This window comes from Mustelus asterias, chromosome 25 (assembly GCF_964213995.1).
Source record: "Mustelus asterias chromosome 25, sMusAst1.hap1.1, whole genome shotgun sequence".
Classification (NCBI taxonomy): Eukaryota; Metazoa; Chordata; class Chondrichthyes; order Carcharhiniformes; family Triakidae; genus Mustelus; species Mustelus asterias.
Genome location: NC_135825.1, coordinates 41277783 through 41301996, shown reverse-complemented (window position 1 = coordinate 41301996; position 24214 = coordinate 41277783). Strand labels below are relative to the sequence as shown.

Below are 24214 nucleotides of genomic sequence, written 5' to 3'. Positions count from 1 at the left end.
GCATCAACTTTCAGGAGGTAAGCTGCAATTCAGAGGGTTGGCTGAAAAATTGCCCAGATACGTCCTGTCCACAAAAAGCAGTGCGGATCCAATCTGGTAAATTACTTCCCCATCAGACAACTATTGATCATCAGCCAGGTAGCAGAAGAGGCTGCTTCAGAATGACGGCGATTGTTTGTGCAGCTCTACATCAGAGCAAGCGAGAAGCAACTATTAATTTGATTTGATTTATTATTGTCACATTAGTATACAGTGAAAAGTATTGTTTCTTACACACGAAACAGACAAAGCATACCATACATAGAGAAGGAAAGGAGAAAGGGCAGAATGTAGTGTTACAGTCATCGCTCGGATGAAGAGAAAGATCAACTTAATATAAGTTAGGGAGCTAGGGCTGTTCTCTCTGGAGCGGAGGAGGTTGAGGGGAGACTTAATAGAGGTTTATAAAATGATGAAGGGGATAGATAGAGTGAACGTTCAAAGACACTTTCCTCGGGTGGATGGAGCTATTACAAGGGGGCATAACTATAGGGTTCATGGTGGGAGATATAGGAAGGATATCAGAGGTAGGTTCTTTACGCAGAGAGTGGTTGGGGTGTGGAATGGACTACCTGCAGTGATAGTGGAGTCAGACACTTTAGGAACATTTAAGCGGTTATTGGATAGGCACATGGAGCACACCAGGATGATAGGGAGTGGGATAGCTTGATCTTGGTTTCAGATAAAGCTCGGCACAACGTCGTGGGCCGAAGGGCCTGTTCTGTGCTGTACTGTTCTATGTTTTATTCAAAAGTCTGATGGCAGCAGGGAAGTAGCTGTTTGAGTCGGTTGATATGTGACCTCAGACTTGTATCTTTTTCCTGACGGAAGAAGGTGGAAGAGAGTATGTCCGGGATGCATGGGGTCCTTAATAACGCTGGCTACTTTTCCGAGGCAGCGGGAAGTGTAGACAGAGCCAATGGATGAGAGGCTGGTTTGTGTGATGGACTGGACTAAATTCATGACCCTTTGTGCAGACACTATGGACCTCCTGATGGCCTCCTGTGCTGTAAAATTCTCTGAAAATGAACCCGGGATGTTAAAGGTGAATTAAAAGCGTGACTCCTTAAAACAGGGACTTAAAGTATCAATTTCTTGGTCATCTTTTTCTGAACTCCAAAATCCTCTCAATGCTCAGACTTAGTATTTTTAAGGGGGCTTTAGTTCAGCCGGGCAGCTTGGTCGGTGCAGGCTTGGAGAGCCCGAAGAGCCTGTTCCTGTGCTGTAATTTTCTTTGTTCTTTGTTATTACAAGCCTTTCCCTTTAATCTTATACAATATTTAACTTCTCTTGATAGCCACAATTGCACTACTATTCCAAAATGATTTAAAAATTCTTTATGGGAATGTATATTTATTGCAAATGAAGATTTGGGGGATGTGATGGCCTAGTAGTATTATCGCTAGACTTAATCCAGAAACCCAGCTAATGTTCTGGGGACCTGGGTTCGAATCCCACCATTGCAGGAAGTGGAATTTGATTGAGAAAAATATCTGGAATTAAGAAGCTACTGATGACCTTGAAACCATTGTAGATTGTTGGAAAAACCCATCTGGTTCACTAATGTCCTTTAGGGAAGGAAATCTGCCATCCTTATCTGGTCTGGCTGACATGTGACTCCAGAGCTATAGCAATGTCCAGAGCTCCGCCCATGTCCCATGAATGAATTTTTAAAATCTTTAAAGTTTGCATTCCATATAAACAAGGAGCAGCCCCTCGAGCTTGCTCCGCCATTTAGTAAGATCATGGCTGATCTGACAGTAACCTCAAATCTGTATCTCACCTATCATTCGTGGGACATGGGCGTCACTGGCTGGCCAGCATTTATTGTCCATCTCTAGTTGCCCGAGAGTCAACTACATTGCTATAGCTCTGGAGTCACATGTCGGCCAGACCAGATAAGGATGGCAGATTTCCTTCCCTAAAGGAAATTAGTGAACCAGATGGGGATTTCTAGATTTCCCCACAAGAGGAAACATCCCCTCCACATCCAGCTTGTCAAGCCTAGCCTCATAAGACAACCTACCCATTCTAGGTTTTAGTCTGGTAAACCTTCTCTGAGCTGCTTTCTACGCATTTACATCCTGCCAAAATGAACAATTTCACATTTACCCACATTTTACTCCATTTATCAGATCTTTGCCTGCTTATTTAACCATCTGTCGCTTCCTTATGTCCACTTCACAACTTACTGTCCTACCTATCTTTGTGTCATCAACAAATTTGGCAACCATCTTTCAATCCCTTCATCCAATTTGTTTATGTAAATTGTAAATAATTGAGGTCCCAACACTGATCCCTGTGGCACACCACTCATTACATCTTGCTAACCTAAAAAAGACCCATTTATACCTACTCTGCTTCCTTATAGCCATGATGTGGAGATGTCGGCGTTGGACTGGGGTAAACACAGTAAGAAGTTTAACAACACCAGGTTAAAGTCCAACAGGTTTATTTGGTAGCAAAAGCCACACAAGCTTTCCTTATAGCCAGCCAGTCTTATATCCGTGCCAATGTTACCCCCATAACACAAGCTTTTATTTTCTGTAATAACCTTTGATGTGGCACTTTATCAGATGTTTTTTGCAAATCTAAGTGCAGTACACCTACCAGTTCCACTTTATCTGCAGCACATGTTCCTTCCTCAAAGAACTCCAAATAAATTAGTTAAAGATGGTGCCCCTTTCACAAAATCATGTTGACTCTGCTTGATTACCTTGAGCTTATCCAAATGCTCTGCTTTAACTTCTATAATAATAGCTTGTAACATTTTCTCTATGACAGATGTTAAGCTAACTGGCCTGTAGTTTCTCACTTGCTGGCTCCCTTTTTGAATAAAGGAGTTACATTTGCTATCTTCCTATCTAATGGAACCCTCCCCCAATCTGGGATGTTTTGGAAAATTTAATCCAATGCATCATTTCACGAATGATTTCTTTTAAGACCCTAGAATGAAGTCCATCAGGACTCGGGCTCTTTCAGCTGCGGCTCCAACAATTTACTCAGTATCACTTCTCTGGTGACTGTAATTTTCCTGAGTTCCTCTCTTCCAATTCCTGGTTTCTAGCTGCTTCTGGGATGTTACTTGTATCCTCTATAGTGAAGACTGATGCAAGATACCTGTTCCATTCATCTGCTATCTCCTTGTTTTCCTTATTAATTCTCCAGACTCATTTCCTATAGGACCAACGCTCACATTGTTGACTTTTCTTTTTTAAATATTTATAGAAACTCCTATCTTTTTACATTTCTGGGTAGTTTTATTTCATAATCTAATTTTTCTGTCCTTATTAATCGTGGTGTCATCCTTTGCTGTTCCTATTATTGTGCCAATCTTCAGACCTGCCACCTGACTTTGCACTATTATATGCTTTTTCTTTCAATTTGATACTGACTTTAACCTTTCCAGTTAACCATGGTTGGTGTGTCCGTCCTTTGTGCTTTGTCCTAACCATTGGAATGTGTCTATTCTGTTCATTCTGAAATATCCCCTAAATGTTTGTCACTGTATCTCTATTGACCATCCTTTAACCTAATTTGCCAATTTACTTTAGTCAACTCTGCTTTTTTGCTCTCATAATTGCCCTTATTTAAGTTTAAAAACATAGTCTTGGACCCACTCCTCTCTCCCTCAAACTGATTGTAAAATTCAATCATTATGGTCACTGTCCCCAGGGGTGCCATACAAAGCGACATAAATTGCTAATTTTAGATGGTTCTGCCAGTTTTATAGTAATGGTTACTCTGAGTTAGAAGAGATAAAATTGTTTCTAATTTCAGTGTAACTATTTTAAACACCAGACCGAGTCCTACATGGGACACCCTCCATACTTCAGGCCCCCAACCCTTGGGATATTCCCAACACCCCTCTGGGGTGGACCTGACACACTTTCTCTCCTCTTCCAGATTTCATCCTCTTACCATCTCCCTGCCCTGTTAGTTTAGGTGTGCCCTTTAAACCTACCTACTTTCTGGCAGCTGGTTTAGTACAAAAAGGGTGTTTGAGCTCGCTGGTGTTGCTCTGTGCTGGAGTCTGCAGGCAATCCTTCACTGCAGCCAGCGGAGATTTCAACAAAGATTTCCAGAGCTGTTCAGCAGGACATGACTTTTGGCTGCTGTGTGGAAGTTATGGCCCACTGTTTCATGTCAATGGCTATTCCTTTTAATCTAGTTTCCCTATCTATTTTAGCAAAGTTGACCATCAACCCAATGTAGTTTACTTTATTGCAATGTAATGGGGACAGTGTAGCGGGAGCTTGACTCTGTATCAAACCCTGTGTTGTACTGTCCTGGGATTGTTGGATGGGGACAGTGGAGAGGTAGATTTGCACTGTATCCAATGCTGTGCTGACCCTGTCCTGGGAGTGTTTGATGGGGACAGTGTAGAGGGAGCTTTATTCTATAACCCTGTGCTGTACCAGTCCAGGGAGTGTTTCATGGGAACAGTTTAGAAGGAGCTTTACTTTGTATCTAACCCCGTGCTGTACCTATCCTGGGAATGTTGGATGGAGACAGTGCAGAGGGAGACTTACTCTGTATCTAATGCCGTGCTGCCCCTGTCCTGGGAGTGTTGGATGGGGACAGTGTAGAGGAGCTTTACTCTGTACCTAACCTCGTGCTGTACCTGCCCTGGGAGTGTTTGATTGGGACAGTGTAGAGGGAGATTTGCACTGTATCTAATGCCATGCTGCCCCTGTCCTGGGAGTGTATGATGGGGACAGTGTAGAGGGAGCTTTACTCTGTATCAAACCCTGTGCTGCCCCTGTCCTGGGAGTGTGGGATGGTGTAGAGAGAAAATTATTCTGTATCTAACCCCGTGCTGTACATGTCTTGGGAATGTTTGATGGGGACCATGTAGAGGAGCTGTACTCTGTACCTAACCCCGTGCTGTACTCGCCCTAGGAGTGTTTGATGGGGACAGTGTAGAGGGAGCTTTACTCTGTATCAAACCCTGTGTTATACCTTCCCTGGGAATGTTGGATGGGGACAGTGTAGAGAGAGAGTTATTCTGTATCTTACCCTGTGCTGTACCTTTCTGGGAGTGTTTGATGGTGACAGTGTCAAGGGAGCTTGACTATGTATCAAACCCCGTGCTATACCTATCCTGGGAGTGTTTGAAGGGCATGATGTGGAGATGCCGGCGTTGGACTGGGGTAAACACAGGAGTTTTAACCTGGTGTTTTTAAAACTCTTAATGTTTGAGGGGGACAGTGTAGAGAGTTGACTCTGTATCAAACCCCGTGCTGTACCTGTCCGGGGAATGTTCGATGGGGACAATGTAGAGGTAGATTTGCACTGTACCTAATGCCGTGCTGCCCCTGTCCTTGGAGTGTTTGATGGGGACAGTGTAGAGGGAGCTTTATTCTATAACCGTGCTGTACCTATCCTGGGAGTGTTTGATGGGGACAGTGTAGAGGGAACTTTACTCTGTACCTAACCCCGTTCTGTACCTGCCCTGGGAGTGTTTGATGGGGACAGCATTGAGGGAGCTTGACTCTGTATCAAACCCCGTGCTGTACCTGTCCTGGGAATGTTGGATGGGGACAGTGTAGAGGGAGATTTACTCTGTGTCCAATGCCGTGGTGCCCCTGGCCTGGGAGTATTGGATGGGCATGATGTGGAGATGCCAGCGTTGGACTGGGGTAAACACAGTAAGGAGTCTAACAACACCAGGTTAAAGTCCAACAGGTTTATTTGGTAGCAAACGTCACTAGCTTTCGGAGCGCTGCTCCTTCGTCAGGTGAGTGGGAGTTCTGTTCACAAACGGCACAGGGAGTGTAGAGGGACAGTGTAGAGGGAGCTTGACTCTGTATCAAACTCCGTGCTGTCCCTGTCCTGGGAATGTTTGATGGGGACAGTGTAGAGGGAGATTTACTCTGTATCTAACCTGTTTTGTGCTTGTGCTGGGAGTGTTTGATGTTGATACTAAGTGCTTCTTAGTGCTGAGCTGCAGCTTATTGAGAACAAAGATTCGAGGTAGTTGTTTACCAATGTGAGGAATGGATTTGTCAAGTAAATAAGGATTGAATTGTGACGTGACCTCAAACAGGATGAATGAAGCAGCTGGCATGTGCATGAACTGAACATCTCTACCACATAGATATTGTTGCAGAATGAAGTAATTGTCATGGTTTGTAACATGTTTTCTCTCTCTCTCTCTTAGTCTCTCCATTCCTGCTCGGCCGTGCGCTCTGGGCTGCCAGCCGTTTTGCCACTGTTATGACTCCTGAACTAATCCAGCAATTTTTACAAGCTACAGTCAGTGGTTTGCATGAGACACAGCCACCATCGGTGCGAATCTCTGCTGTACGAGCCATCTGGGGGTAAGCTGCAAATATTTGGGAAATGTTGTGGTTTGGAGTGACTGAGGGAGCGTGAAGATGGTCAGCTGCTTTAGGGAGATTTATGATTGATGTGTTATTTATACTTGGTGTCTGATCTGTGGAGTGAGGTGCATTTGTTGATTCCACTCTCCTGCCATGTTAGTCATTCTGAACAGTTTTCTGGAACTGATCCTAAAATTACTTTTTCTGAACTTGGACATCTGTGCCAATTTCCTATTTTCAAAATTTGATTCAAGTAATATTCTGCATTAAGTTTCTCCATATCCATAATATCAGAAGGGGAGGGGAGGAGAGGAGACGATTCCGTCCCTTGAACCTGGGTCATGGCTGACCTGCACCTTATTTACCACTGTTGCTCTATATCTTTTGATATCCATACCCAATAAAATTCTACCGGTCTGCCTTTAAAGCTCCAGTTGCCTCCCAGCATTGACCACCTTTTGATGGAATGAGTTCCAGATTTACCACCACCTTTATGTGAAAAAATGCTTCCTGATTGTGCTACTGAATGGTCTAGCTTTTATTCCAACATTATGCCCTTTTGTTCTGCATTCCCTCACCAGAGGAAATACATGTTCTCCAAGGACTGCTGCCTCACAACGCCAGGGACCCAAGTTCGATTCCAACCTTGGGTTACCGTCTATGTGGAGTTTGCACGTTCTCCCCGTGACTGCGTGGGTTTCTTCTGGGTGCTCCAGTTTCCTCCCACAGTCCAATGATGTGCAGGTTAGGTGTATTGGCCATGCTAAAATTGTCCCTTTGTGTCCAAAGGTTAGGGGTATTCGTGGATAGTGGGCTTACAGGGATAGGGCCAGAGTAAGATGCTCTGTCAGAGAGTTAGTGCAGATTTGATGGTTCATAGATCATAGAAACCCTACAGTACAGAAAGAGGCCATTCGGCCCATCGAGTCTGCACCGTCCACAATCCCACACAGACCCTACCCACATATCCCTACATATTTTACCCGCTAATCCCTCTAATCTATGCATCCCAGGACACTAAGGGGCAATTTTAGCATGGCCAATCAACCTAACCCGCACATCTTTGGACTGTGGGAGGAGCACCCGGAGGAAACCCACGCAGACACGAGGAGAATGTGCAAACTCCACACAGACAGTGACCCAAGCCAGGAATCGAACCCAGGTCCCTGGAGCTGTGAAGCAGCAGTGCTAACCACTGTGCTACCGTGCCGCCCAAGGTTGAATGGCCTCCTGCACTGTAGGGGTTCTATGAACAGAGGAAAGAAGATCAGGAGTAAGCCATACACTCCTCTCAAACCTGTTCCATATGCAAAGAGGTATAACTTTGAATCTTCGACCTCAAGTCCACTTTCTCTTGATCTCAACCCTTGATTCCTTTAGAGTCCAAAATTCTTTCACTCAATGTTGAATATAGTCAGCAACTATGGGGTAGGGAATTCCGAAGATTCACAGATTCACTGATCTTAGTCCAATCGAGTCTTCTGCTTTTTCTGAGACTGTGCCTCCTTAATTCGTGCCTCTCCAGCCACTGGAACAGCCTCTATGCATCATATGTCATATGCATCATATGTCAAACCCTCTCAGAATCTTGTATGCTTCGATGAAATTGCCCCTCATCTTTCTAAAATCGGGAGTGTAGGTCTGTTCTCCTTGATCTACCTACCCTATTAAATTGGTGTTATTTTAAACTTTGTGATCAAATCACTTCTCAATCTTATATACTCAAGCAGGCAGAAGCCAGCCTTTTGCATCCTGCCCTCATAATTTAACCCTTTTAGCCCCTTATCATACTAGTGAAATTGCACTGCACCCATATGCTTCATGAGGTGTGGGCCCAGAACTGAACTCTAATTCCGATGTAGTCTAACCGGTGCTTTATGTAACTAACACAGTTTCCACCCTGAAAATTCCTGGAATTGTTAACTGCTTCTCTCTGCACAGGTGCTGCCAGACCTGCTGAGCTTTTTCAGCATTTTGTTTTTCTTTTTTTCTCCCTTTTGTACTTGACCCTTTTGTGATTAAGACCAACATTCCATTAGCTTTTTAAATTAGTTTTTGTAACTTTGCATGAGCTCTTAGTGGTTTGTGAATTTGGCTTCCCAAATTTATTTGCCCCTCCACAGTTCAGTTTCTCACAATTTGGAAGGTATTCCAATTTATCTTTCTTCATCCTAAATGGACGAGAGCTCACATTCCATCATGGTTTTACCCACTCACTTCCACCTTCAATCTGCACAATTAATTGTCCCTCTTTAATTCCATCTGGAATCTTGGGGATACAACTCCCTCTCCCTTCACCGAGTCTGTAATAGATAGAGTAGACGTTGCGACGCCAGTACAGATCCCAGAGGAATGCCCCGAGAATGTTCCCTTTATCTCTACTCTCTCGTCTTTCTCACAACCAATTTCCAACCTAAACGTTAATAGGTTACTCCCCATTTCATGTGTTCTCGGATTTGCTAGTGTGGCACATGCTGACTTTCTCTCTCAACTCACATGTGTTCAAGTGCCTGTTCATCAAAGAAGTAGAAAATAACTGATTTTCTCTTTGGTTTATATTCTTCATTGTGTTTTGTTACTTTTTCATACATTTGAGTCAGTCAGTCGTATTACAATTCGTAGAATTGAATTTTAATATATGTTTGATTTATGATGAGTCGTGTGGAGTTGTGGTCTGTCAGCTGGTCTAATGTATTTTCTTCTCCACAGGTACTGTGACCAGCTGAAAATCTCTGAGTGTACACATGTTTTGCAGCCGTTCCTTCCCAGCATCCTGGACGGTTTGATTCATCTTGCCACACAGTTCAGTTCTGAGGTGTTGACCCTGGTCATGGAGACATTGTGTGTGGTCTGCACCGTGGACCCCGCCTTCACCATTAGTGTAGAAAATAAAGTATGCCCCCTTACCATTGCAATCTTCCTCAAGTACAGCAACGGTATGTGGGTCAGGACAGTTGCCTGCTACTGATTTGTGTCAATGTATCTGTCCACTATTTGATAGTTTAGAGTTTCACCATAGAAGTATTTGGGTATGAGTTCACATTCGGATCTGTTTCAGAATGGGTTGGAGAGTGATGTGGTTGCAGAGGAGGTATGCTGCTTAGCCAGTTGAAAGTTTGCTAATTTTGGCAACGGACGTGGGGTGGTAAGTCTTCGCTGTGAAGTGTGCAGGTACTTTGTATTGGGAGACAGTTTAATGAACAACTTCACTATTCAACCCCCTGAGAGGGAAGAAACTCTTCAAATACAGTTAAAACACTGGCATCTAACCAGCAATGTGGAAAATTGCCCAGGTATGTTCTGTACGCACAAAGTGGGAAAAATCCAACCCAGCCAGTTACCGCCCCTCAGTCTACTCTTGATCATCAGTAAAGTGAGAGAGGGGTCATCAACAGTGCTATCAAGCAGCACCTGCTCAGCAATAACCTGCTCAGTGATGCCCAGTTTGGGTTTCGTCAGGGTTACTCAGCTCCTGGCCTCATTACAGCCTTGGTTCAAACATGGGCAAAAGAGCTGAATTACAGAGTGATGTGATAGTGACAGCCCTTGACATCAAGGCCGCATTCGACATAGTGTAGCATCAAGGAGGTCAAGCAAAACTGGAATCAATGGGTATCGGGGGCAAACTCTCTGCTGTTTGGAGTCATACCTGATACATAGGAAGATGGTTGTGGAGGGTCAGTCACCTCCAGGACATCTCTGCAGGAGTCCCTCAGGGTAGTGTCCTAGGCCCAACCATCTTCAGCTGCTTCATTAATGACCTTCCCTCCGTCATAAGGTCAGAAATGGGGATGTTCGTTGATGATTGCACAATGTTTAGCATCATTTGTAACTCCTCAGATACTGAAGCAGTTCATGTTCAAATGCAACAAGATCTGGACAATATCCGGGCTTGGCTTACACGTGGCAAGTAACATTCACGCCACGCAAATGCCAGACAATGACCATCACCAGTAAAAGACACACTAACCACTGCCTCTTAACATTCAATGGTGTTAGCATTACTGAATCCCCCACTGTCATCAATATTCTTGTGGTTACCATTGACTAAAACCTCAACTGGACTCACCACATAAACACAGTGGCTACAAAAGTAGGTCAGAGGCTAGGAAAACTGCGGTGAGTAACCCACCTCCTGACTCCCCAAAGTGTGTCCACCATCTACAAGGCACAAGTCAGGAGTGTGATGGAATACTCCCCACTTGGCTGGATGGGTGCAGCTCCAACAACACTCAAGAAGCTTGACACCATCCAGGGCAAAGCAACCTGCTTGATTGGGCCCACATCTACAAACATCCACTCCCTCCATCACCGATGCTCAGTGGCAGCAGTGTGTACTATCTACAAGATGTACTGCAGCAATTCACCAAAGTTCCTTAGGCAGCATCTTCCAAACCCACAACGACTTCCATCTAGAAGGATGAGGGCAGCAGATACATGGGAACACCCTCACCTGCAAGTTCCCCTTCAAGCCACTCACCATCCTGACTTGGAAATATATTGCTGTTCCTTCACAGTTGCTTGGTCAAAATCCTGGAATTCCCTCCCTAATGGCATTGTGGGCCAACCCACAACAGATGGACTGCAGCGTTTCACGCAGGCAGTTCACCACCACCACCTCGAGCGCAACTAGGGATGGGCAATGAATGCTGGCCAGCCTGCGATGCTCATGTCCCACAAATGAGTTTTTAAAAAACAGAAAATAAGAGCTGGAGGAAGCCATTTGGCCCTTTGAGCCTGCTCTGCAATTCATTGTGATCATGGCGGATCATCCACCTAAACAGCCTAATCCCCCCCCCATATCCTTTGATCCCCTTTGCCCCATGTGCTATATGTAACTGTTTCTTGAAAACATTCAATGTTTTGGCCTCAACTGCTTCCTATGGTAGAGAATTCCACAGGCTGACCACACTGGGTGAAGAAATTTCTCCTCATCTCAGTCCTAAACCATGTATCCTGTATCCTCAGACTGTGACCCCTGGTTCTGGTCATCCTCACCATCGGGAACATCCTTCTTGCATCGACCCTGTCTCGTCCTCTTAGAATTTTATAGGTTTCTGTGATGTCGCCCCTCATTCTTTTGAACCCTTTTGAACAAATACAATCCTAACCGTCTCAATCTCTCCTGTTATGTCAGTCCTGCTTTCCCAGGAATCAGTCTGGTAACTATCTGCACTCCCTCAAGAGCAAGAACATCCTAAGATAAGGAGACCAAAACTGCACACAATACTGCAAGAATCGCCAAGAACCTGTATAATTGCAGCAAGACATCCTGCTCCTGTGCTCGAATTCCATTTACCGCCTGCTGCACCTGCATGCTTACCTTCAGTAATTAGTGTACAAGGACACCCAGGTCTCATTACACATTCCCTTCTCCTATTTTAGCCATTCAGATAATCTACCTTCCTGTTTTTGCTATCAAAGTGGATAACCTCACATTTATCCACATGATACTGCATCGACCATGCATTTGCCCACTCAATTTGTCCAAATCACACTGTAGTATCTCTACATCCTCCTCACAGCTCACCCTCCCACCCAGATTTCTGTCATCTGCAAATTTGGAGATATTACATTTAGTTCCCTCATATATATTGTGACCAGCTGGAGCCCTCGCACTGATCCCTTCGGTCATTGCCTGCCATTTGGAAAATGACCCGTTTATTCCCAGTTTGTTTCCTGTCTGCCAACCAGTTTTCTATCCATCTCAATCCCATGTGCTTCAATTTAACACACTTTTTGTTGAAAGCCTTCTGAAACTCCAAATAAACCACATCCACTGGCTCACCTTCATCAACTCTACTAGTTACATCCTCAAAGAATTCCAGCAAATTTGTCAAGCATGATTTCCCTTTCATAAATCCACACTAACTCTGTCTGATCCTGCCACTGTTTTCCATGTGTTTTGCGAAGGAATCTTTGATGATGGATTCTAGGACTTTACCCACTACCAACATCAGGCTTACTGATCTATAATTCAGTTTTCTCTCTACCTCCCTTTTTAAATAGTGGGGTTACATTAGTTATCTTGCAATCTGTAGGAACTATTCCAGAGTCCATAAAAAGTTATGGTTAAATCGTGAAACCCTAAGAAACAGTTAGAGTCTCTGGTCTGAGGGGAGTGGGTGGGGTGTGAGGTCTGAGGAGTGGGTGAGTGTGAGGTCTGAGGGGAGTGGGTGAGTGTGAGGTCTGAGGAGTGGGTGAGTGAGGTCTGAGGGGAGTGGGTGGGGTGTGAGGTCTGAGGGGAGTGGGTGGGGTGTGAGGTCTGAGGGGAGTGGGTGTGTGTGAGGTCTGAGGAGTGGGTGAGTGAGGTCTGAGGGGAGTGGGTGAGTGTGGTCTGAGGGGAGTGGGTGAGTGAGGTCTGAGGAGTGGGTGAGTGAGGTCTGAGGGGAGTGGGTGTGTGTGAGGTCTGAGGGGAGTGGGTGGGGTATGAGGTCTGAGGGGAGTGGGTGTGTGAGAGGTCTGAGGGGAGTGGGTGGGGTGTGAGGTCTGAGGAGAGTGGGTGAGTGAGGTCTGAGGGGAGTGGGTGAGTGAGGTCTGAGGGGAGTGGGTGTGTGAGGTCTGAGGGGAGTGGGTGAGTGAGGTCTGAGGGGAGTGGGTGAGTGAGGTCTGAGGGGAGTGGGTGAGTGAGGTCTGAGGGGAGTGGGTGGGGTGTGAGGTCTGAGGGGAGTGGGTGAGTGTGAGGTCTGAGGAGTGGGTGAGTGTGAGGTCTGAGGGGAGTGGGTGTGTGAGAGGTCTGAGGGGAGTGGGTGGGGTGTGAGGACTGAGGGGAGTGGGTGTGTGTGAGGTCTGAGGAGTGGGTGAGTGAGGTCTGAGGGGAGTGGGTGAGTGTGGTCTGAGGGGAGTGGGTGAGTGAGGTCTGAGGAGTGGGTGAGTGAGGTCTGAGGGGAGTGGGTGTGTGTGAGGTCTGAGGGGAGTGGGTGGGGTATGAGGTCTGAGGGGAGTGGGTGTGTGAGAGGTCTGAGGGGAGTGGGTGGGGTGTGAGGTCTGAGGAGAGTGGGTGAGTGAGGTCTGAGGGGAGTGGGTGAGTGAGGTCTGAGGGGAGTGGGTGTGTGAGGTCTGAGGGGAGTGGGTGAGTGAGGTCTGAGGGGAGTGGGTGAGTGAGGTCTGAGGGGAGTGGGTGAGTGAGGTCTGAGGGGAGTGGGTGGGGTGTGAGGTCTGAGGGGAGTGGGTGAGTGTGAGGTCTGAGGAGTGGGTGAGTGTGAGGTCTGAGGGGAGTGGGTGTGTGAGAGGTCTGAGGGGAGAGGGTGTGTGAGAGGTCTGAGGGGAGTGGGTGGGGTGTGAGGTCTGAGGAGAGTGGGTGAGTGAGGTCTGAGGGGAGTGGGTGAGTGAGGTCTGAGGGGAGTGGGTGAGTGAGGTCTGAGGGGAGTGGGTGAGTGAGGTCTGAGGGGAGTGGGTGAGTGTGAGGTCTGAGGGGAGTGGGTGAGTGAGAAATCTGAGGGGAGTGGGTGAGTGTGAGGTCTGAGGAGTGGGTGAGTGAGGTCTGAGGGGAGTGGGTGAGTGAGGTCTGAGGGGAGTGGGTGAGTGAGGTCTGAGGGGAGTGGGTGAGTGAGGTCTGAGGGGAGTGGGTGAGTGAGGTCTGAGGGGAGTGGGTGAGTGAGGTCTGAGGGGAGTGGGTGAGTGAGGTCTGAGGGGAGTGGATGAGTGAGGTCTGAGGGGAGTGGATGAGTGAGGTCTGAGGGGAGTGGGTGAGTGAGGTCTGAGGGGAGTGGGTGAGTGTGAGGTCTGAGGGGAGTGGGTGAGTGAGAAATCTGAGGGGAGTGGGTGAGTGTGAGGTCTGAGGAGTGGGTGAGTGAGGTCTGAGGGGAGTGGGTGAGTTTGAAGTCTAAGGGGAGTGGGTGAGTGTGAAGTCTGAGGGGAGTGGGTGAGTTTGAAGTCTAAGGGGAGTGGGTGAGTGTGAGGTCTGAGGGGAGTGGGTGAGTGTGAAGTCAGGGGAGTCGGTGGGGTGTGAGGTCTGAGGGGAGTGGGTGGGGTGTGAGGTCTGAGGGAGGGGATTGGGTGAGGGGGAGTGGTTGGGGGGGGGGTGTGAGGCCTGAGGTGGGGGGGGAGTGGATGGAGGGGGGTGGGGGGGTGTGCGGCCTGAGGGGAGGAGTGGGTGGCCAGGTGTGCGACCCGAAAGGGGGGGGGGGGGGGGTGTGCGGCCTGGGGCGGAGTGGGTGGGTGGGTGGGTGTGCGGCCTGGTGGGGGGAGAGAGTGGGTAGGCAGGTGTGTGGCCTGAGGGCAGGGAGGGTGAAGTGGGTGGGTGTGCGGCCTGCGGGTGGTGGTGGGGGGGGGGGGATGAATGGCCGAGTGTGCGGCCTGGGGGGGGGGGTGGTGGCCAGGTGTGAGACCTTGCGGGGAGGAGTGTGGCCGAGTGTGAGGCCTGGGCGTTCAGTCTCAGGACAGGTGGGTTTCAATCTTGGCAGAGGAGTCTCCTGCATAGTTTGGGACTGGGTTGCGTGAAGTCTGCACAGTCTTTGCTGGCTGCATCCTCCCTCTGCTTCTTCGGGTTAATCGTTGGCTCCACCAGAGTTCTTGTGCAGCACCAGGGACCCGGGTTTAATTCCCAGCTTGGGTCACATGTGCTCGAGTTTGTACATTCTCCCCGTGAGAGTTTCCTCTGGGTGCTCTGGTTACCTCCCACTGTCCGAAAGATGTGCGGGTTAGGTGGATTGGCCATGCTAAATTGCCCTTTAGTGTCGGGGGGACTAGCTAGGGTAAATGCATGGAGTTAAGGGTGCCTGGGTGGGATTGTGGTCAGTGCAGGCTCGATGGGCCGAATGGCCTCCTTCTGCTCTATTATTCGATGCATACAAAGGATTGACCTCACTAAGCTTGCTGATTTTGAATCCCCAGATCCAGTAGTGGCATCGCTGGCTCAGGATATCTTCAAGGAGCTTGCACAGATCGAGGCCTGTCAAGGCCCCATGCAGATGAGGTTAATTCCAACTCTTGTTAGCATAATGCATGCTCCTTCTGATAAAATCCCGTCTGGCCTCTGTGCGGTGAGTAACTCCCACACTTGTATTATTGTATTGACGTAATGCATCTGGGAAATGGACCATTAGCTGACACTGATACCTTGATCTTCCTGCAGACTGCCATTGACATCCTGACAACTGTTGTGAGAAATACCAAGCTGCCACTGTCGGAGGTTCTGATATGCCAGGCATTCCCTGTTGTGGCTCAGTGTACACTGCACACAGATGACAATGCAACAATGCAGGTAGGCAAGGCTCCAACAAAACTGAAGAATTGCTTCCCAAGCCCTGCCTCTGATCCACAAAGGTTTTGTGACATCTGGAGCTCAAAGTGGGGAGGGAGCGGAGCAGTGGGATTCGTGGGAAAGGAGATGTGAGGAATATTGGATCAGCCATGAGGGACTGAACGGCCTACTCCTGTTACTATTTCTTATGGTCTTAGGTTGGGATTAATACAAGACTACGGGAATGTGCAGGCAGTGGATTATAAAAGCAAAATATTACAAATGTTGGAAATTTGAAACAAAAATCTCAGTGAAAATCCTCAGCAGGTGTGAGAGCATCTGCAGACAGCAAGAGTTAACGTTTTAGGTCCTTCCAAGACCTTCCGTCAGAAGCAATTTAAGCAATTGTAAACAAGTGCAGAGGTGAGTGATGGAGAACAAAAATAAATAAAGACTTATGTGGCATTTTCATGACCAGCGGAGGCATCACAAAGCACTTTAGACCACTGAAGTGCTTTTTGAGATGTAGTTACTGTTATAAGAAACTACGCAGCTAATGTGCACTGTGAGAGCAATGTGATAATGAGTAGATCTGTTTTTTTCATGATATTGGAGATAACTGCTCTGCTCTTCTTTGATTTAGTTCCATGTACCTGTATCCACTTCAGGCAGATTGGACCTCACATTAATGTTTCACCTGTAAGAGATAACCCTCCCCTCATCACAACCCCCGCCCCCCCCCCAACCCCCTCGGGCCGCCCCCCCCCCCCCCCCCCCCCCCCCGCCTGTTGCTCTTCCCCCGTCCCTCCCTCGCCCCAAAAGCCGGCGTGCCACTCCCTCCCCTCCCCCTCCCCCCTGCGCACTTCCACCACCTCGATTTTCGCGCATGGACCCAGACTCGTGTTTCGGAGGCATGGCACACACTGTCTTTGAGAAGATGCAAGGCAGGAGAGATTAAGTGTCTAAAGCTGCAGTGCAGGAGGAGATAGTGATAGGACCATTAAAAAGCTAGATAATTACATGTAAATGGCAAAACAGGATTATCAACAACTGCTGTCCAAAAACACACGCATGCAAAAACAAGGGGCCGGAGATTGTGAAATTTAATTTTTCAACTGATTGTCAATCACAAAAGACTAAATGACCTTTAATTTTACCTTTGGGGTTGATACAGAGCTATGGCATGAGCTTGAGATTAGTCTGGAGTTAACACACAGTTTTGGGGTGAAAGGAAGTGGGATTTTATTTAGCATTGATTCAAGGTTATGGGGAGAAAGATTGGGGTGTTGTGATTAGTGTAGGATTAATACAGGGGGAGAGCAGATCAATTGGATTTGTTTGGGATTGTTACAAGGCTGTTGGGAGAGAGTGGAATTCGTTTCGGATTGCTGTAGTAAAAAGCTAGCAAAGTACAGTAAAAATGGTCTCGTCTGCCTGTTTGTAATCTGTAACTGTAAATAAATGCTCATTAAAAGGGTGTAGAGATTGGCTCCAATTATATTCTTCACCAATTGGTTTACTGGATTAAAACATCCTGTGCTGTATGATTGTATGCTCCTATAGTGAAATCTGCCTCTTTTACAGAATGGTGGTGAGTGTCTGCGTGCTTACGTGGCTGTGGCACTGGAACAGATAGCACAGTGGCATGATGAGCAGGGTCACAACGGGCTCTGGTATGTCATGCAGGTGGTGAGCCAGCTTCTGGACCCCCGAACCTCTGAGTACACAGCAGCATTTGTAGGGAGACTGGTTTCTACATTAATCTCAAAGGCTGGCTCACAGTTAGGAGATAACCTTGACCAGATACTACGAGCAATCCTCAGCAAAATGCAACAAGCAGAAACACTCAGTGTAATGCAGGTGGGTGCAGAGACCCTAATGAGATAGGTGGATGAAGGGGTCGGGGGGAGGGGATGGGAGACATTAATTGTGGGGTCGCTCTGTGGTCAGTGTTGGGAGTGGGACATCCGCTTGGGTGCTGGCGAGGGTGGGACTTCTGCATGAGCGGGTGGACAGGATGTCTGGCGAAGGGATTGGTGGGGACGGGGTGTTTACTGGTGGTTTGGGGCGCAGAATGTTTAGTAAACACTGGCTCATGCTTTCAAGTTGGATTCGCAATGCTGAACTGAGTGTAAAATCAGCACCTGATGCTGAGCATGCAGTGAGAGCTATAGTTTCTGTGGCTTGTGGCACTAACCGTTCAATAGGTATATGCCTTTAGGAAAAGGCAGAAATGTGTAAGAAGTTGGAATTGAGGCAATGGCAGAAGGAATAACCTCGGGTAAGAGCAGAGTTTGGAGAGTTACACCGGGAAAGCTGTGGTTAGATTTGAAGTTTAAATTATAAGCTTATTAAAGGTGTTGTTTGAGAGAATAAGGTTTTTCCAATTGAAACATATGCTGCTTTGCCCTTTAGCAGTATGTAAAGGTGCTCATGTTTCAAGTGCAGTCGTGGGTCAAGGTAGAGGGAACGGCATCATCTTAGAATAAGGGATGAGCAAAAGGAAGGTGATGACCTAGTGGTATTATTGCTAGACTATTAATCCAGAAACTCAGCTAATGTTCTGGGGACCCGGGTTCGAATCCCGCCATGGCAAATGGTTGAATTTGAGTTCAGTAAAAAAATATCTGAAATTAAGAATCTACTGATGACCATGAAACCATTGTGGATTGTCAGAAAAACCCATCTGGTTCACTCATGTCCTTTAGAGAAGGAAAGCTGCCAACCCTACTCGGTCTGGCCGACATGTGACTCCAGAGCCACAGCAATGTGGTTAACTCTCAACTGCCCTCGGGCAACTAGGGATGGGCAATTAATGCTGGGCAGCCAGCAACGCCCATGTCCCACAAATGAATTTTTTAAAAAATCAACTTAAACTGACTGAGATGAGGAGGAATTTCATCCCTCAGAGTTGTGCACTGGTGGAATTCTGTACTCAATTTGGCTGTAGATGCTGTGTTGCTGAGTATATTCATGGCTGGGATAGCTGGACCTTTGGACTCTAAGGTAATCGAAGGATATGTAAATTCAGTGGGGAGGTGGAATTGAGGTCAAATATTAGTTGCAATCTTGCTGAAGGGGAGAGCAGGCTTATGGGTGATGAGGCATATTCTTGTTCCTGTTCGTTATGTTCTGACTCATGGAGTTCACCATTCTATTTCTCTCTACAGTCTCTCATCATGGTGTTTGCACACCTCGTTCACAATCAGCTGGAGCCGCTGCTGGAGTTCCTGTGCAGTCTGCCTGGACCCACCGGGAAACCTGCTCTCGAGTTTGTCATGTCTGAGTGGACAAGTCGGCAGCCTCTCTTCTACGGACAATATGAGGGCAAAGTCAGGTGTGCCATCCTATTCTATTTGGGAGGATCATAGAACCATAGCAAAGTTATGGTGCGGAACGAAACCATTCAGCCCATCATGTCTGTGTAAGGCAAAAAAGAGAGAGAAGAAACTAGCCGCTCATTTTAATCCCACTTTCCAGCACCTTGCAAGTCCCAGCTCTTTAGATAGAGATCCAGGCACCTTCTCAATAAGTTGTGTTTCAACCTCAACCACCAATTTGGGCTGTGAATTTCAGAGGCCAGATTTTGTACACAAAGTTCCAGCTGTGGCCTAACCAACGTTTTGTTCCAGCATTATATCCCTGCTTTTGTACTCAATATCTCATCCAACGAAGGAAATTGTTCAATATTCTTTCTTGACCCCACCTTATCGAGCTGTCTTGCCACTTTCAGGGATCTGTGGACATTCACTCCAAGATCTCTCACTTCCTCAACTCCTCTACAATCTTCCCGTTTATTGAATATTCCCTTGCTTTGTTTTCCTTCCAAATTTTCCAGATTGAGTTCCATTTGCCACTTTTCCACCCACTCAGCCAAACTATTGACATCATTCTGGAATTATCAGCTACCCTCTTCACCATCAACTACACTACACGGCCCATTTTTGTATCATCTACAAATTTCCCAATCATGTTCCAGATTTGCATCTAAATCAATATAATATATACAACAAACAGCAAGGACCCCAACACTGAGTCCTGTGGAACACCACTGGAAACCGCTTTCCATTCACAAAAACATCCATCGATCATTACCCTTTGCTTCCTGTCACTGAGTCAATTTTGGATCCAACTTGTCACCTTCCCCTGTGTCCCTCCCTTTTCTGACCATTCTACTGTGGGACCTCGTCAGATGTTTGTGAATTCCTGTAGACAACATCCCCTCCCCTCATCACTCCTTGTTACTTCCTCAAAAAATTCAGTTAAGTGACTAAGACATGATCTTTCCTTAACAAAACCATTCTGACACTCCTTGATCAATGTGTCTGAGTGACATTTTATCCTGTTTTCAGAATTGATTCTAATAATTTGTCCACCACTGAAGTCTGACTGACTGGCCTATAGTTTTCTGGCCAATCCCTCACATCCTTTCAAATGATAATAAGATGGGTTTGAGTACACTTGCAGGCAAATAGTGGAAAGATCACTGTGTAATGGAGTGATAATGAGAGACTTCAAATATCCTGATATGGGTTCAGAAAGAACAGAATAAAGGTCAGACTTGGGGAGGAATTTCTGTAATGTGTGCAAGAGACATTTCCTGGCCAGTGTGTTTCCAGCCCAAAGAGGAAGGAAACAGTAAGATAAAAGCAAATTACGGCGGATGCTGGAATCTGAAACCAAAATAGAAAATGCTGGACAATCTCAGCAGACGTGACAGCATCTGTGGAGGGAGAACAGAGTTAATGTTTCAAGACTGGATGACTTTGGATTACTAATGAATAAAATGAAACCGAAATAAACAAGCTTAGGAAATACATCAGGTTGATAATTCAGTAGACAAGCAACCAGAAAACTTACATTGGGAAACTGACAAGGATAATACAGGGACAGAGTTAATGAGAATTTGCTGGGTGTAATAAAGGGACATGTTGATGAGAATTGACTGGGTAGAATACAGGGACAGAGTTAATGAGAATTGGCTGGGTGAAATCGAGGGACATGATGAGAATTGGCTGGGTGTAATACAGGGGCAGAGTTGGTGAGAATTAGCTGGGTGTAATACAGGGACATGTTGATGAGAATTGGCTGGGTGTAATACAGGGACAGAGTTGGTGAGAATTGGCTGGGTGTAATACAGGGGCAGAGTTAAGATAGTAAGAAGTCTTACGACACCAGATTAAAGACCACCAGATTTATTTGGTATCATGAGCTTTCGGAGTGCTGCTCCTTCATGTGAGTGGGTTTTTAATAAAAAATGTCATTCGTCATTTGATAAAGATGTCATTAGTAAAAAGGGTTGTTTATAGGACTAACTAGGGACCAACAATAAGCGCTTCTGGAGCCAGAGAATATGGCTGCGATACTTAATAAATATGTCTTCACCAGAGGATAATGCTGAGGAGGAGGTACTAGAGATATTGGATCGTTGGAAAAATGTAAATGCTGATTTTGGCGGGTGATTTGGGAGAATTTGGGAGAATTTAATGTTGATAGTCTTAGGCGAGTGTTACTTTGACCCTTGTGTGTGTTCTGGGTATATTTGATGTGGATCTAAAATGATAGCTCTCCACTTCCCAGTACATCCCCCTCTTCCAAAGTGAGAGAAATAAGTTTTTAGAGCTCGCTATAATGCGTGTGGCTCTGTAACATTGTCAAGAGGCTGTAAGTGAGTTTTTCAGGACTAGTCATTAACCAGATTGTGTTAACTCCACAGCACCGTAGCAATGTGTAAACTCTTACAACACGGCATTAACACAGATGACAAGAGGCTGCGGGATATCATGGTGAAAGGGGAAGAAATATTCAATGCCGATGAGGGAATACGCACTCGCTCCAAGGCAGCAAAAAGTAAGAATTTCCAAATTCAACTCCAGACTTTTAAGAGCAGAATTTACCAATCTCTTTTTTTTTAAATTCCCAAATCCCCTATTTTGAAACAAACTGAACACTGGTAACCACATCACAAGGTGATTTGATTTTAGTAAAACTAGACTATAAACTGAGTGTGAAGTCTTTCGATTGTATGTGCAGGAAGGAGCAGGTGAAGAGAATGCACAATAATTAGTTTTTAGTACAACATAAAAAGGAGCAGAAGATTTGACTTGTGAGGTGACACTTGTGAAGAGGCAGCAGTAGCTTAGTATATCAATAATTAGTAATTAAACAGATCAAAGAGAATAAAATTCAAATTAAGAAGGAGTCAACATTAAAGGGATCTAAACTGCATTAAATAAAAATCTGGTTGAATAATTAGGTAATAAATAAGAGTAAGGGATACTAAACTAAAAAGAATATATTGAAACATATATGCACTTTAAATATACATTAAAACAAAATGATGGATCAGCTGAGAGAATTTTCTTGCAGTTCATAACCGTGTGAGAACTTCAGGGCAGTTCGTGTGAATAACCATGGATCCATTTACTCAAACTCTAGCTGGAGTTACTGCAGGGCATATGGGAAGATAAGAATTTTTCCAGGAGGTATTCACCCTATAGGTACAGGAAGTTCAGAAGTAACTTTCAAGCGGTTATTGGATAGGCACATGGAGCACACCAGAATGATAGGGAGTGGGATAGCTTGATCTTGGTTTCAGACAAAGCTCGGCACAACATCAAGGGCCGAAGGGCCTGTACTGTGTTGTACTGTTCTATAGTCGGTGGGTGGTCATCTGTGGGAAGAGGAGCCAATGCAGGAATTCCCTTGGAGTGCGGTGCATTCAAACTGGTTTACAGTGCTGACGAGTGTATTGAAAAAAATAGGAGTGAAGAAGTGAAAACCAACGCTTATTTGTTAAAAGCAAATTATATTTGACGAACTTAACTGAGGTTTTTTTTTACTGAATTAAGAGAGAGGATGGATAAGGCCAATGCAGTTGATGTGTATGTGGACTTTCAGAAGGCATTTAATAAAGTATCACATAATCGACCTTTTGGCAAAATTGAAGTCCATATAATTAAAGGGGCAGTGACAGTGTGGATGTAAAAATTGGCTAAGGGACAGAAAGCAGAGTGCTGATAGTGACAATTGTTTTTCAGACTTAGTGGGCCCCCCCAGGACTCGGTTTTCGGACCACTGGAATGCACCAAAGACCTGAATTTCAGTACATAGGACCTGAAACTCAAATGTAGTTAACCAATGAATAGGATTGAGAAAGTGGACTTGTTCTCTTTGGAAAAGAGAAGATTAAAGGAGATTTGATAGAGGAGTTCAAAAACTTGGGTCAGGTTTGATGAGCACAGGTGCTTCTGGGTCAATGGTCTGTTTCTGGGCTGTAACCAGAGGAAATAGATTTATGAAGGGAAGAGGCGACATGAAAATGAAATAATTTTCAAAAGAATAATACTTCACAAGGGGAAAATGTTGTTGGTCTTCGGAGAAAGAGCAGGGCAATGGGAGCCAGAAGATTCAGTGGGCTGAATTGCAGACTCCTCTGCTGTATGCTTCTATGATCTGTCGACGAGGGATTGGCAGAAGGTGAATTTGAAGATTTGCTATGTGGTTAAGCAATGGTGCTGGGGCTACTAACCTTTTGGTAAACATTCTGGTTGTTTCTGGACTCAGCAGTTTTTAAAAAAGTGTAGTTAACTTGGAGTTCTCATTTATGAACTGTTACCCTGCACTGTGCGATGCCTAACCTGGGCAATCCTCAATCCTCTTTGGCCTGAGGTGAATTTTCTGGTCATGATGTGATTTGTTTTGTTTTGAACAGACCCGGAGCGTTGGACTAACATTCCTCTGCTAGTAAAACTCTTCAAGCTGCTCATTGGTGAACTCTCCAGTGTCATGGAAGCAAACGTCTCCCGGCAATCGACAGCAGCAGAATGGAATCAAGGTATAGTCCCAGTCAGTGTGAACACTTGCTCCCTCTCCCTGCCTCATAAGTCATTCTCTAAGACATGTTTTACTTTATTGCTTAATTCTTAAAATAACAACTGAAGTATTTATCTTTGAAGCTGCATATTCAGTGTGTTTTGTCAAGGGCTCATTATAAAGCTGGCTCTTCAAATTTTAACTCCATTAGCCGCTTTCAGTTTGTAACTGAGGGGAGATGATCTCTTGCCTGTTCAATGTCACTGGCATTGTGTCAGAATCATTTGAGCATATTTAGATTCTAAAATGTTTTTTAATCATAGTATTGACACTAAACCACTAGATGGTGGTGTTGTGTTGTTCCTCCCATACGCCCTGTTCTCGATACGCAGCTAGCTACATGGGACCACATTACAAATTTCAGAATGGTCAGTTCAGCACACTTGCTCGATGCATTTATTTCTTTACAATCTTCATGCAGCTGCCAGCAACTCTATTAAGCGATTAATTTTGTGTTGCTAGTTCAATACTGCTAGAAAGATGCTTGATGCTCAGTGTCATGTTACCTTATTGTTAGCGTTATTGCTGCAGACAGGAGGGGTTCAATTTAAACTGTCCTGATTACCTGGCTCACTTCCTATCCATAAACGGAAAGGTATTTCTTTATTCTGACTTCCCCTCTTTGTAAACAGTGGAATAAATTTGGAGTGTTCCTGTCATGATAGTGATTGTAGTTGTGGAATCCAATAAGATATATACTGTACACTCTGTTCAGACAAGTGTTAATGATCGTTTTGCATTTCTTTTAGTAAAGACATTATCTTTCCCCCAAAAAAACCAAACTGACTTG

General features: G+C 45.6%; 1 protein-coding gene across 1 annotated transcript in view; it reads left to right on the top strand.

The window, feature by feature from the left end:
• Positions 1–24214, top strand: part of ipo9 (importin 9) — a 133035-nt gene that overhangs the window by 94352 nt on the left and 14469 nt on the right. Inside the window, exons 14-21 of the mRNA XM_078242341.1 lie at positions 6203–6362; positions 9075–9301; positions 15201–15349; positions 15442–15570; positions 17134–17409; positions 18720–18886; positions 21266–21399; positions 23264–23386. Coding sequence (XP_078098467.1) covers positions 6203–6362; positions 9075–9301; positions 15201–15349; positions 15442–15570; positions 17134–17409; positions 18720–18886; positions 21266–21399; positions 23264–23386 — 1365 coding nt within the window. The remainder of the gene's footprint in view (positions 1–6202; positions 6363–9074; positions 9302–15200; positions 15350–15441; positions 15571–17133; positions 17410–18719; positions 18887–21265; positions 21400–23263; positions 23387–24214) is intronic.